This window comes from Lycium ferocissimum, chromosome 11 (genome assembly GCF_029784015.1).
Source record: "Lycium ferocissimum isolate CSIRO_LF1 chromosome 11, AGI_CSIRO_Lferr_CH_V1, whole genome shotgun sequence".
Lineage (NCBI taxonomy): Eukaryota > Viridiplantae > Streptophyta > Magnoliopsida > Solanales > Solanaceae > Lycium > Lycium ferocissimum.
The window spans coordinates 38,256,508-38,270,402 of NC_081352.1; the positions used below are offsets into that span (position 1 = coordinate 38,256,508).

Consider the following 13,895-nt stretch of genomic DNA (forward strand, 5'->3'; position numbering starts at 1 on the left):
AGGTATGGAAGACATGTATGGAGTCATACCTTGTGGGTGAGGATTTGTGGGATGTTGTCAATGGAAGTTACACAAGTCCTCCTTCTGAAGGATCGGAAAATAGCAATAAGATATAAGAAGTGGAAGCACATTAATGCGAAAGCGGAGTTCATCCTAAAGAGGTCAATTTCTCACAACTTATTTGATCATATTATTAGGTGCAAATCAGCTCATGAGATATGGAGGACCCTCGATCGGCTGTTCAACAAGAAGTATGAAGCTCGACTACAGATATTGGAGAATGAATTGGCGAACACCACTCAAGGTAATCTATCTATCGTCGAGTACTTTTGAAGATTAAGAATTTATGTTCGCAGATCTCTTTATTAAACCCCGACGAGGCTATCTCAGAAGCATTTAATGAGAAGAATTATCATTCATGGTTTGAAGCCAGAATATATTCCTTTTGTTACATCAATTCAAGGACGGGCTCAACTACCATCCTTGGAGGAATTTGAGAATTTGTTGTCATCATAGGAGCTACTAGCCAAACAGATGGCTAGTGTATGTTTTAAAAAAGGAGAAGGAAATGCTCATGTTTTAAAAAAGGAGAAGGAAATGCTCTTGTAGCCGACAAGAGGAACTTCAAAGGAAAAACATTCACAGATACGCCACGCTTCCAATTTCAAAGTGTTTCCAGCTCGCCAGAAAAGGAGGGAGAGTCTACTAATAACTATAAGAAGACTCTGAAGTGTTACAAGTGTGGTAAAATAGGACACATAAAAAGATATTGCCGAACAAAAGAGAGCAACATGGCTCAAGTTGAGAAAGCTGCTGAAGAAGAAGAGGACTGGGGAAGGTGCTTCGTAGCTGAGGCTCGAGTAGTAGATGTACTAGCTTCCTTCAATTTCGAAAGAGACTGAATCATGGATTCAGCAGATAATACAGTCCATCACGTGGAGAAAGAAGGCATTAGTGTGATCAACAAAAAGCAAGAAGATTCCAAAGACGTTCAGACTAGTGACGTGGTAGCTGCTATCGAGGAAATCAACGAAGCAGATCTTGAAGCTGGTAATAAAAGTCTAGACGTGAAGGATGTTGAAGTAGATCCTGAGCATGAAGTTTCTGAAACTATATATGACAATGGTGACCATTCTGGAGAAAGCATTGAGGGAGTTGTAGTGGAAGTTGAAGTCTCTGGTCAATCATCTGCCATATCAGAGTCAATCACTAGCTCAGATCAAATACTAGAAGGCGGAGAAGTTGACGGTCAAATAAATGAAGAGGTTGACCTTGAAAGCTCAATTTCATATGAAGAGACCAGGATAATATGGTTCTCGGATGCTGCCGAAGGGCCGACAAACAGTTCATTGAGGAGCTGAAAAGGGAATCAGGTTGTGGATCCTACGGTAGTGCTGAGTCTTCGAAGGAAATTAATGGTCAGATCGTCACCGACTCAAGTGCTTCTCCAAATAACACAATTATCAAGGAGCTAAGAGAAAGGGGGATTCTGGAAACTCAAGAATGTGAAACTTAGCATGAAGATGATTCACGTGGTTCGCAAAGGCCAAAAAAAAAAAAATTGTCAGGTTTGGCCGTAACAGAGATGAAAATTTTATCTAGACGTATTCATGTTTCTTTGGAGGCCCAATTATTAGCGGAAAATCATCATCATTTGAAGAAGGAAGAAGTGTCGGGAAAACATTGCTGAGATCTTCACCAAGGCACGTCCAAAAGCTTCGTCTAAGTTCTTCTGCAACAAGCTCGGGCTAGTTTCCAAAAAATCACTTTAAGGGGGAGTGTGAAGAAATAAATTTGATTTTTTGGAGGTCCAAAAAATCCTAGATATTTAGTATGAGATCTAGAATAGACTAGTGTATGATCTTGGATAATTATCTTAAAGAAAAATCTAGATATTCTAGAGTAGTGGTAGAAGATAAAGTTTACTAGATTTTTCTTGTAGATGTATCTAGAATAATTTCTAGAACCATCCCTACATAATTATAAATAGGGGTGGCCTTAGTCATTTGTAACCAACCGAAGTTAAGCCCAGCCAACCCAATTGTAAATCATTCAAGCCAATTCAAGCGAATCTTCTTCCATTAAAAAGTTCTCCTTTCCAAAGCTTCTTCTTCTTTAGTTGAATCTTCCGATATTAGTTAACGATCTTGGGCTAGCAGAAGGTCTTTCCGATTTATAAACATTAGAATTTTTAAGGGTAAGAGACAAGTAGAATTCCTGTGGATGCAGATGAACTAGACGTTTAGATAGATGTGATCCCTCCACTTGATAAAAAACCTCGGGTTCAAATTCTGATAATGGAGAATTTTTTTTGGTAGGAAATGGTTACTTCTATGTCATACTTCCTTCGGGTGTCATTCGCGCAAATGCCCCTATTCTAGCGTGGTCTTTAATTTTTTCCCTCAAATATGTGGTCTTTAATTTTGTTCCTCAGCACTTTTCGCATGGCAAAAATTTATATCTTTGTCCCGCATGTTATGCCGGACGCGATAAAACTTCAAAACTCACCATAAAAATCACCAAAAACACATCAAACTCCACAAAAACCGGCTTGTTATTTAACTAAAAAACGGATAAAAGAATATATGCTCCAAAAGGCATAACTCCAGAGTCTGGACACCACAACAAAATCTGAAAATACTACACAACTTATGCCCAGTGGCGGAGCCACATGTAGTTGAGGGGTGTCAACCGACATCCCTTCGTTGGAAAATTACACAGTGTAGCTAGGTAAAAATTTTATTTTTATGTATGTATATTACATATTGACATTCCTTGGCTTCTTCGTGAATTTTATATTTTGACACTCCTTAGTGAAAATTCTGGCTCCGTCATTGTTTATGCCACATAATTTAATTTCTATAGAACTTAGGCCGGGCGTAAGAAAAAAAGTGGGATCCTGAGATAAATATTATATAACTTATGTATTTCAGCGAAAATTTCGCTCCGTCATTGTTTATGCCACATAATTTAATTTCTATAGAACTTAGGCCGGGTGAAGAAAAAGTTCAGTATCCGGAGATAAATATTATATAACTTATGTCGAGTAAAGCAGGTCTTAATATTTTCATTAAATAAGCAGGGACAAAAAATAAAGGCCACAAATACGAGGGGAAACAACTAAAGACCGGTGCGTTTGAAGGGAAATCCGTGCAAAAACAACCTTCAGAAGAGTATCAAAAGACAGGTCTATAAAGAAACTCTAAGACAAAATTCAGAACATTCTATAGTGCCAACAAATTCAGTAACATCATCAATCTTCTCTGCAAAATAATCAGTCTGGGAGGTATTGACTTATATATCCATAAATACGGAAGGAATTTACATCATATAAGATTCTGCAGCTAAATACAACCTTAATATCCCCCCAATATACATATATATTACATGTCGACAAAAGCCTAAAACTTAGTGTTTACTAAAAACTGAGTTGTCTTGATATTTTCTAGGTAAAAAGGTCTTGCCAAAAAATACTAAGAGAGCTTGAGCCTTCACAGTATTTGCAGTCATTTATAGCATATTTAAGCCTACCTTGCTCCACATTTCTCCCAGAAAGCATAGCCATCACCGCTATGACCAGTCCAATACACATCCTTTGAAGTTGAGTTAGCTTGGTAAGGTCACCCTTGCTCTTCGTAAACCTATTTGACAAGTGGATCAAGAACTCTGCAATTGAGAAATATGACAGTTGCTACACTAAGGATGTCAAAGCTTAGACATGCTTGCTGCTGGAATACTGAAGTTCGCTATTGTAGTCACCTTGCTCGACAAAGAGTGATGCCATTTGTGTGAGAACTACCGTGTAAATAATGGTATATAGCTAAAGGCAGCGATCTCAAAATACATTTGATCTCTTAAATAAGATAGCTTGTGCAACTCGTCAAATCATTCTCAAATCTTCTATTCTGAGGCTAAAAGCTGAGTAGTAATTACTACTAAAATGTGAATATTGTCTCTCTGCTGTAAATTTGATCTCTACAGGCAGTACCCAAATTTGCTGTATTAGTAAAATATGTAGGTCTTCATTACTACAAGCTTCCTTTAATCCAAATCTCCCTAAATGGAAAACGAAAAAAGAAGTATCAAATTAACTTAATAAAGGTGAATACCCCACACTCACCCCATGATTCAAAACTAGGACTGTTCAGGGTTTGGTTAAAAACCGATCCAAACCGAAATTCGAATCAAACCGATTAAATAAACCGACACTCTTTTTGGTTTGGTTTTAAACTTTTAAAAACCGATAATATTTTGTTTGATTTTGGTTTTATTAAAATAAAACCGAACCGATAAATTATATACATATTTTTTATGATTATATATATAAATAATATATTAAGTTAAATCGAAAAAATGGGAAGCAAGTGCCACAATCAAAACCATTTAGCCTGTCAAACTCATATAATTACCTATACATACCTCTGGGAGTTGCATGATTGCATGATGAATTCCTCCTTGATCAAGAGGAAGAATGTTATATGACACAAAGAGTTCAGATTTGACACCGCTACTCTCACTCCCTGCTAGAGCCTAATAAGAAGACACATAGAAAGTTAGTAGCACGGAAGCCAAGATTGAGCTAATCAAAGTAATAAAGAGACGGAAATCGCATAAACAAAACCTGAACACCTGCTGGTCTGGACACTGGATCCAATACTTCAAATAATACGGAAGCAATGGCACGTGCTTTAGTCAGCCTTTTTCTGTACAAGTAGAGAACAGAACACGAACATTACTGAAAATACTGACGATTTTAAGGACATTGGAACTTTTGGTGCCATACATAATTCCTAAAAGAGTGGAATCATTACCTATTTTCTAGATTACTCTCTCCACCATGTTTGATGATGAAGCCTTTATACTCGAGATAAGCACGTCTAAGTTCACGTAAGTCGGTCCTTTCCTTCCTTTTCCTGAAAGTAACTTCTTCATCCTGTAGTTGATAAAATTAGATAACACGGCAATCAATAGCATGGATCTAGGTAAAGTACCGGGAAACTATTAACTCTGTTCATAGTTTAAGATGGTATGTCTGGGGATGAAACGAAATGGTGGTAAATGTAGAAATAAAAATTCTTATTGTAAGTCTACCACAAAGAATTTAAGCAGAATTTGATAGTGGCATTTCAAGCTCTGCTAGGGGGCTGTAAAAGAGGACCTGGTTCAATAGTTTCTGGTTTTGAACAAAAAGTAAAGTTTGTGTTTAGAAATTCAAATACAGGTTGTGTGCATAAGGTAACTAATATTAGCTTTTCAGAAATATGTTTTTTCTCCTCTAAAAGCTTTTTACTACTTCAAGACACTAATGACATCAAACATGACTGGGAATCCTGAAATATCTCTCTCATAACAGATATATTTACAATCAGATTGAGCAATTGTTCTTCTTTCTGAAGATAAGAGCGTACCTGTTCAAGCCGTTGAAGAAGCGAAGTTTTAAACTGTCGTACTCCTTGGCCATTCGAATTCCTGTCCAAGTTATGCGCTACTTCGAAAGCATGAAAACGACCTGCTTAAGAAAACTGGATTAATAACTTATCACCAAAAAGAAGATAAGTAACATTAACAACAAGAAGAAGGAAAAATGAGAATTCCAAATAATGAACTAGTTTTGTTTCGGCACATTCAATTCCTCTGTGTACATTATGGTTGTATGGATGAGAAAAGAATTTTTTCCAATGCACGTCCTACTATTCACTTTTTACATTCCTCAAATTTTTATGCTAACATAAAAACTAACAAAGCAGACGAAAAATCAGGCCATACCGTTTGTGATATGTATAATCTCAACAACACAAAAATGTTTGCTAACCACACTGTAGCTCGAACAAGGAATAATACATGGTTGAAGGGAGAATCACATGCTTTTAGTAGAACAATTACATAAATGTTCAAATAGCCAACAATTATTCACACTGAACTCAAATTCTACAATTTTGACTCACAGTTTATGGTAAAATAGAATAAGTTACATGGTAGGGGTACTAGTTAAGAAAAAATGTATTGGTAGAGTTGAACTGGAAGATCTTTAGCTTGTGGCTGCTTGAATCTTTTCGAATACACACACATCATCTAGGACTATGAATTATACAAATAATATTTTTTACAACCCATCACTGACAAGAATAACACTCTGCAACTTCCAATATAACAAGCTATGACACAAGAAAAATTTAGATAAAGACTTACAAAGATAAGCCACGCGAGGTTCCTCTGACTCAATAAGATTAGCTACTCGAAGAAATCTTTGAATCCCCGAAGAAGCCAAAGTCAAAGGCAACTTCTCACTGTCAAAGGGCTGAGGCACATGGTCACCCATAAGTGATTGATCTAGTAAAGGAACTTTCATTGCTCTTCGTATAATCTCTAGCAGCAGCAGAAGTACTTTCTTGAATGGGTTCTGCAAGAACAATTTCTTCCATTTTGGGAATGCAGAGGAGCAAGAATGCATGAGCTTGAGACTATAAAATAGGAATCTTGACTGTATATACATGTTTGGTTTGGTGTCGAAGTTTGAATTTTGCTTTTTGGTTGCTTTTGGGATGTAATCTTTTTCTCTTTCACTTTTGATTTCGGTGGATATGTCGTGTTTTCTGACTGGAAGGGATCTTTTAGACTCTGGAAATCAGAAAAGGAAGTTGAATGAACTTCCGGGCGGGTATTTTAATGTTAAAATAAAATAAAAAATGGGGCCAACAAGCTCATTGTTCACCTGGTTAAGGCATGACATAACATAAAGAAATGATTCAGAATTTCACAAGAAACTCAACACTAAGTTTTAGTAATTAGAATGCCATATCTGCAGTTTTGTCCTACCATAGCTCAAGGTTGCACGCGGAGTGGTTGTAAAATACCATATGTAACAACCTAGCCCACTAATAATATTGTCCGCTTTAAGTCTAGTCCGCACGACCTTAAAATGTGTGTCAGGAATGTAAGGCTTGTTTCCTTTTATATTCAGCATCACTCCCTGATTTGGAGATGTAAAATTTGCCTTGAATGTCACAACTTTAGACCCAATGGTATGATCTAGCAGTCAATGAAGTAAATGACCACCAAAACATTAGGTCATTCTTTCTCATTTGCTTAAATTTTGGTCGGCGAAGTTTTCCCATATCTATGCTAATGGGGTAAGCCGATCCACACACCACTGTAATAATCCTTTCTAATGATTTTCTTGATTTTTTATGATTATAGTGATTAGTTACGTCACAAAATAAAGTCTTATGTCTTGGCAAAGATACTTTAATTGCTCAGTAGAAGAAGCCATATATCAGATTTATGGGTTACAACTTGACAGCAGGCAAGATTCAACAAAGTAAAAAAGAGCAAACAAATAGGAAAGCCTCTACTCAAGTGATAAAGACTAAGACTTGGAAGCAATTAAGCAAAAGTTGATAAAAGAAAAAGCTTTATTTGGGTGGAAAAAGCTTCACTTACTTCTTTAATACTCACACCAAATAATTGACAGAAAAACATGCTCTTACAATGTTGAGTCATGGGGTGCGTGTGGGGTATTCAGCTTTATTAACCTTTAAAAAGACCATGATACTAATTTTTTGCAACTGCTATAAAAAAGAGAAAAATAATTAGACTTCTCACTGATAGGCCATCAGACAATCAAAAAAGTACTAGTAAGGCATTGGAAAAGTAACTTATAATATGACTGCCTTTTTCTATTTCTTCCCAGTCAAGGATTTAAAAAGGGTCAGTGATAATCCGAGGATCCCTAATTGTTTGAAGAGTATTCACTGTTAGAGCAAGAAATTTTTGTATCGTCAGACTACTCTTACCTGAAATAATGGACGTATCTGATGGGTTCTCCGGTACTGGACATAATAGTTATAGGATTTCAGCGTAAGCGACGAATAAAATTTCTATGGTTGCAGATTAATTAAACATTCAGCGTGGACCACCGACGAGTATGGTGGGATTGATATGATCCCTCGCTTTTAATAAAAATCTCGGGTTCAATTCTGGCAATAGAGAATTTTTTTTGTAGGAAACGGCTACTTCTATGGCATGCCTTCAGAAGAGTATCAAAACAAAGGTCCATAGTTAAACCCCAAAACAAAATTCAAAATATTTTATAGTGCCAACTACTTCAGTAACATCATCAATCTTCACTGCAAAATAATCAGTCTTGAAGGTATGACTTATATAAACATAAATACAGAAGGAATTTACATCATATAAGTTTGCAGCTAAATACAACCTCCATTTCCCCATTTATAGAAATATATATACGTTGACGAGAAGCATAAAACTATATAGTTGACAAGAAGCGTCAGACTTAGTGTTCACTAAAAACTGAATTGTCTTGATATTTTCTAAGTAGGTGATTTTCTTTTCCAGTTTGGGACATTCGAGTCAAGGAAACATGGTAGTATCAGTACTTCTGAAGAGATCAAATGCTCTTTGAGACTGCTGCAGGTTTAGTATGTACCGTTATTTACTCTGTAGTGTTCACGCAAATGGCATCAATTTTTGTCGAGCAATGAAGTGCAATGAAAACTACAATAGCTAGATTCCAGCAGCAAGCATGTCTAGCTTTGACATGCTTACTGTAGAGCAGCTGTCATATTTCTCAATCGAAGAGTTGTTGGTCAACTTGTCAATAGGTTTAAGAAGAGTAAGGGGGACCTTACCGGGCTAACTCAACTTCAAAGGTTGTGTATTGGACTGGCCATAGTGCTGATGGCTATGCTTTCTGCAAATACTAAGGATGTCAAAGCTAAACACGCTTGCTGCTGGAAGTTCGCTATTGCAGTTTTCATTGCATCACCTTGCTCGACAAAAAGAGATGCCATTTGTGTGAAAACTACAGAGTAAATAATGGTACATACTAAACCGGAAGCAGCCTCAAAATGCATTTGATCTCTTCAACTTGTGAAATAGGGCAGAGACGTCATAGGCTGTGATCACTCTGCTTCTGGTTGTCAAGTTCCTTAAATGTCACCATAGCTGCTCTGACTAAGAACCTGCAACATGAAAAAATGATAGTTTAGAGCATCATTAGAGAATGCTGAATAGACTATCTATGGAATAAGCTCTATGTGCTCTGACTTTCAGAAAGGCTATCCCGTGAAATACCTCCGATTCCAAATCTGATTTTTGCTTTGAGTTGGGACAACCAGCTTAAGTAGTTTCGGTGATAAGGGGTAAAAGGGGCATAGACCCACGTTATAGCTCTCGATGAATGACAAAGTCACAACTATGAGATTTTGTTGACATAATGGATTGAACTTCTAATTCCATTTCTACTTCACTTGAAACCATTTGTATTAAGAGTATCACCAATTATGGAGTTCTCCACTCTTGCACTTCTTTGTTGCCGCAACTAAAACTTGAGCAAGGGAAGTTGTTATGCTAGAGCTAATAATTCCAATCTCTGTCAATTAAGTTTTTCGAGGACTACTACAATCAACACTACTGATTAAGAGGAATAGTACCTGCGCAAGATGATGGTAGCAATATCAAATATTCTGCATTGCAATGGGTATTTAGTATCTACATAAGTACCATGGAGGTGCACGCAAGGGTTTGGCCTAGCAGTCTATGAAGTGGCCAAAAACCATGGGAGACTAAGTTCAAATATCGATATAGAGAAAATGTTAGGTGATTTCTCTGTGTTAAATCTTGAGGGACAGAGTTACTCAATGCAGTTGGTGGAACATAACAAGTACCCGGCAAAACATTCGAGGTACGTGCAAGTTGGGTTGGGCATCACCTTTATATAAAAAAGAAATAAGTCCAAAATTTCCTCTAAACTATACAACAACAACAACCACCCAGTGAAATTCCACAACGTGAAATGCAGGAAGGAGTAGAGTGTACACGAACTACTCCTACCAAGGTAGGACAGGCACATTTCCGAAAGACTCTCGGATCAATAGACAGCATAAAAAGAGGTCAGATAAGGTCAAGAAATTCAAAGCGATATGGAAATGAAAATAATGAAAGCGACTAAGCCATGATGAAGCAGTTTGCAAAGGGACAATAGCTATCACAGAAAATATAAGATAATCAAAGTACTGGAAATAACAGATAGTAGCAGGAATCAAAGCACAAGAAGCTATAGCGCGATAATGCGACTACTAATATGAAAGGATAAACGAGACTGTCTACTAGCCTTCTACCCTAATCTGAGTCCTCCATACCCTCCTATTTAAGGTCATGTCCTCAGTAAGCTGTAATTGCGCCATGTCATGTCTAATCACCTCTCCCCAATACTTCTTCGGCCCACCCCTACCTCTTCTGAAACCATCCATGGCCAACCTTTCACACCTCTGCACTAGGGCATTTGTGTCTCTCCTCTTCACATGCCCAACCCATCTTAGTCTCGCTTCCCGCATCTTGTCTTCCTCTGAACTATGTGAAATGGTTTAATTTACCCTTCATTAATTGTTTGGGTCAAATGAGCCCCGCCGTCAGCAAAAGAGTTCACTTATGCCCTTATTCATAGATGGAGCATTATTTTATCTAAATGAATTTCTAACTAATTTAATACCCATGCAATGCGTGGTCAATATTGAAGAGAAAAAAACCAACAATATATGGTTAGGATGTATGCAAACCTTACCCCTACCAGTCTACCACGACGATAAGAGGTACATTTCCATAGACCACTTGCTCGAAATATATATATATATATATATATATATATATATATATATGTGTGAGCACACGCGCGCGTGAGAGAGAGCATACCTAAGCAGAAAAAGGAAAGGGAACATTTGATATCTTCAAAATCAAATTTTAAGGCGGAACGGGATGAATTGGTTTGAAGAAAAGAAGATACAACATCTAAAATAGTACCTTTAGTGCATGTCTTTGGACGGATTTTTTTTTTATGATTTTTTTTCTCTTTAATAAACTAGGGTTTCATTTTGCTCCCCTAACCGTCGCCTCCTTCCCCCTCTCTCATCTCTATCTGTCTCTCAATTTTGTATCAATCTTGCCATTTCTAAGCCGTAATCACTGCTATTTCTGTCTCAAGACAGATATCGCTTATCTCAATTTCCAGTATGTTGTTGTTGTTGGAAAAGGAAGAGATAAGCGATATCAATCTTGAGACAGAAATAGCAGTGATTACGGCTTAGAAATGGCTAGATTGATTGGAAATTGAGAGACGGAGAGAAAGAGAGATGAGAGAGGGGGAGGGAGGCGACAGATAGGGGAGCAAAATGAAACCCTAGTTTATTAAAGAGAAAAAATCATTAAAAAAAATATTATCCTATTTGCTTGACCGCATTAAATTTTTATTAGTTGATCAACTGTGAAAGTTTAACCATTTAATCTACGAACGTTGATAAGAAGGCCAGGGAAGAAAAAATTCATTTTCCTCCACCTATACTTGTTGTAAGATCCTATTTTTTTTTTTTTTTTTTTTTTTTGATGATGTAAGTGTTTTATAATCACAAAGGCATCAAGGGGATGCATAGTTACAAAGATCCTATTTTATGTGCAATAAGATTCAAAGGCGATCTCCCAGGATAGGGGTAAGGTCTGCGTACACTCTACCCTTCCCGGACCCCATTTTGTGGGACTACACTGGGTATGTTGTTGTTGTTAAGATTCAAAGGCGGTTGATGAATTCATAAAATTTCTCGAGAATTGGTTTCATAAGCTACTCAAACTAAGGTTATCAAGTACAGTCAAACCTCTCTATAAAAGCATTGTTGGGTCTGAAATATTTTGGTTGCTATAGCGAATGGCTTATACACCTCTAAAAGTATTGACATTTAAATAATATTGCGCTCATATAGGCAAAATAGATGCATAAAATCTAATTTTTCAATTTTTATTGCCAAAATCTAAGCTTAATCACATTTTGTATAACGAAACAAAATCTTTTAATGATGGAAAATATATATTCATATAATATTCTTTGTCATAAATAGTGTATATCAAAATATTCGGTCAAAATCTCTAGACCTATTATTGGTAATCTTAGAGATTCTATTTCTATTAAAGATGATTAATCATTATATTACCAAAAAAAGAAGATTGTTGTTATAGAGGGGTAATTTTACAAAGAAAGTACATTGTTATAGGTAGAAAGTAGAGGTAAATATAACATAAAAAATTGGTTCCAAGAAAAACTTAGTTGCTATAGAGAGGTGTTGTTATACGAGGATGATGTTATGGAGAGGTCTGACTGTAGCAAATTATTGTCTTGGTTTTCTACATGTAGCTTAAATAGATTCCAGCTAAGGTTACCAAATCCACATACAAAAGCAGTTTAATATTAAAGAGAAAAGTAAAATGCTCATTCAAGTATTCATAGAAAGAGAATTACTTACCAAGATTAGAGAAAAACTTCTTCCAGATTGTTGAATAGAATGATATGGGTACTCCAGGTCTCTAGCTCTTCACACTATCACATTCATACCTCTTCTGAATAATATTAGCCATTTGTTTTAGATGCTGCAAGGAAAGAAAATTTGTTCTCATAAATAGGAAGACTTATAGTTTAACTTCTTAAAGGAAACCTTCTAACTTCTGAAAAGCTTTGTGAAATAAGAGCTCTATCTCAGAGAAACTATAAACTGCTCGGATTTAATAATTGTGATGAAGATGCTTTAATCTATTCACACAATCATTAATGACCTCTGCCACTCGTTCAATTAATTTTTCTCAAAAACCAGAGTCCAAATAATCAGATGGAGAACGTAGATAAAATACCGAAAAGAAGAATAGATCATAGAATCATCCATTAAATTATAACAGAAATAAGGTTAAATACAAAGCTGAAAACAATGATCAAGGAAAAAGAAAACGATAGCAAGTAATTGCATACCAGCTTCTTCAAGTGGCAAAAAAGGTTTTAAATCTCCATATAGCTAAAACATGTCAGGCATGGAACTTATAACCACTTCAGAATGCGCTATGCTTGTACATGGTTCTAATACGATAGCAATCTGCAAAAGTAGCACAAATCTAAGATTAGCTTAGCTTACTCAGGAACTCAAAGGCAAAGCACCAAATCCCATCTTGATGTACACTCATTACAAGTTTACAACCCCATAAAATTTTTCTTACAAAAAACTTGTGAGCAACAGAGGAAAATGACTGAACTTCGAGAAAAGATGTGGACTTGAACAGGGTAAGACATGACAGAGAAGAACTGTGGGAATTAAGTGCAGGAACATGTTTTTTAATTGGAAAAATTTGAAGGAACAATTGACTTTAATCTTAAATATATTTCAAAGGTCACAATTCAGTTTCCAATGGATTTCGTGACATTAGAACAGAGTTTAAGGTTGAGTTAATTTTAGAACAGAAGCAGAAAGGAAACTAAAATGACGAAAGGAAAAGAGACCATGATGAAGATTGGATTAAAGAGAGAATTTGGAAAAACGAGAAGCTCTAGAGAAATATCAAAAAGTGAAAATATCATAGATTGAAATATAATGAACAGTAATATCTGCTCAAGAGCTGAAGCAAATCTAGGAATCAGTAAAATATATTGTAAATACCTGATGAAGCCACCATGTGGATATCTGCATCAAACATTTCACACCTATCTGGATCCTTCATATATTTCTCAAAACAATTGTCAATATGGTCCAATGATGAGATGAAAGATATAAAACAAATATAAGTAAATGAACTATCTATACAGCGTCATTGCACTATGCTTTGATGTTCCATAGAGTGTTTTAACCTGAAAAAATAGATAAAATGTACGATAGAAGAGCATATATGAAACGAATATCTGAGCCTTCCTTTACCGCACTCTCTGAGTATGTCTCTGGTTCTAGGGCATTACTGCTGCTCCGATGGAACACTGCTCGATGTTTATAGGTGGGTATTCATATGCTGTAAACGTTACATATGAACAATAAAGTATTACCTAAAAGATTCATTTCCAAAAAAAATTATGTCACACG

General features: G+C 36.2%; 1 protein-coding gene and 1 long non-coding RNA gene across 2 annotated transcripts; both read right to left on the minus strand.

The window, feature by feature from the left end:
- Positions 1-3,173: 3,173 nt before the first annotated feature.
- Positions 3,174-6,600, minus strand: LOC132036763 (putative callose synthase 8). The gene is made up of 6 exons (XM_059427143.1): positions 6,190-6,600; positions 5,409-5,509; positions 4,812-4,933; positions 4,622-4,703; positions 4,420-4,530; positions 3,174-4,056 (listed from the first exon to the last, which is right to left on the minus strand). The coding sequence occupies exons 1-6, from the start codon at positions 6,491-6,493 to the stop codon at positions 4,042-4,044; spliced, it is 735 nt and encodes a 244-aa protein (XP_059283126.1). The 5' UTR covers positions 6,494-6,600; the 3' UTR covers positions 3,174-4,041.
- A 1,503-nt stretch (positions 6,601-8,103) lies between these two features.
- Positions 8,104-13,467, minus strand: LOC132037916 (uncharacterized). The gene is made up of 3 exons (XR_009410135.1): positions 12,803-13,467; positions 12,306-12,429; positions 8,104-8,981 (listed from the first exon to the last, which is right to left on the minus strand). It is a non-coding gene; the product is annotated as an uncharacterized LOC132037916 (long non-coding RNA).
- Between the last annotated feature and the right edge of the window lie 428 nt (positions 13,468-13,895).

Bases quoted from the DNA above. Each gene is read 5' to 3' on its own strand.
- LOC132036763 (XM_059427143.1), bottom strand. From the start codon at position 6,493: ATGTATATACAGTCAAGATTCCTATTTTATAGTCTCAAGCTCATGCAT. The intron at 4,704-4,811 runs GTAATGATTCCA...CTACTTGTACAG, and splicing joins GAGAGTAATCTAGAAAATAG to AAAAAGGCTGACTAAAGCAC. The intron at 4,531-4,621 runs GTTTTGTTTATG...TCTTCTTATTAG, and splicing joins CCAGACCAGCAGGTGTTCAG to GCTCTAGCAGGGAGTGAGAG.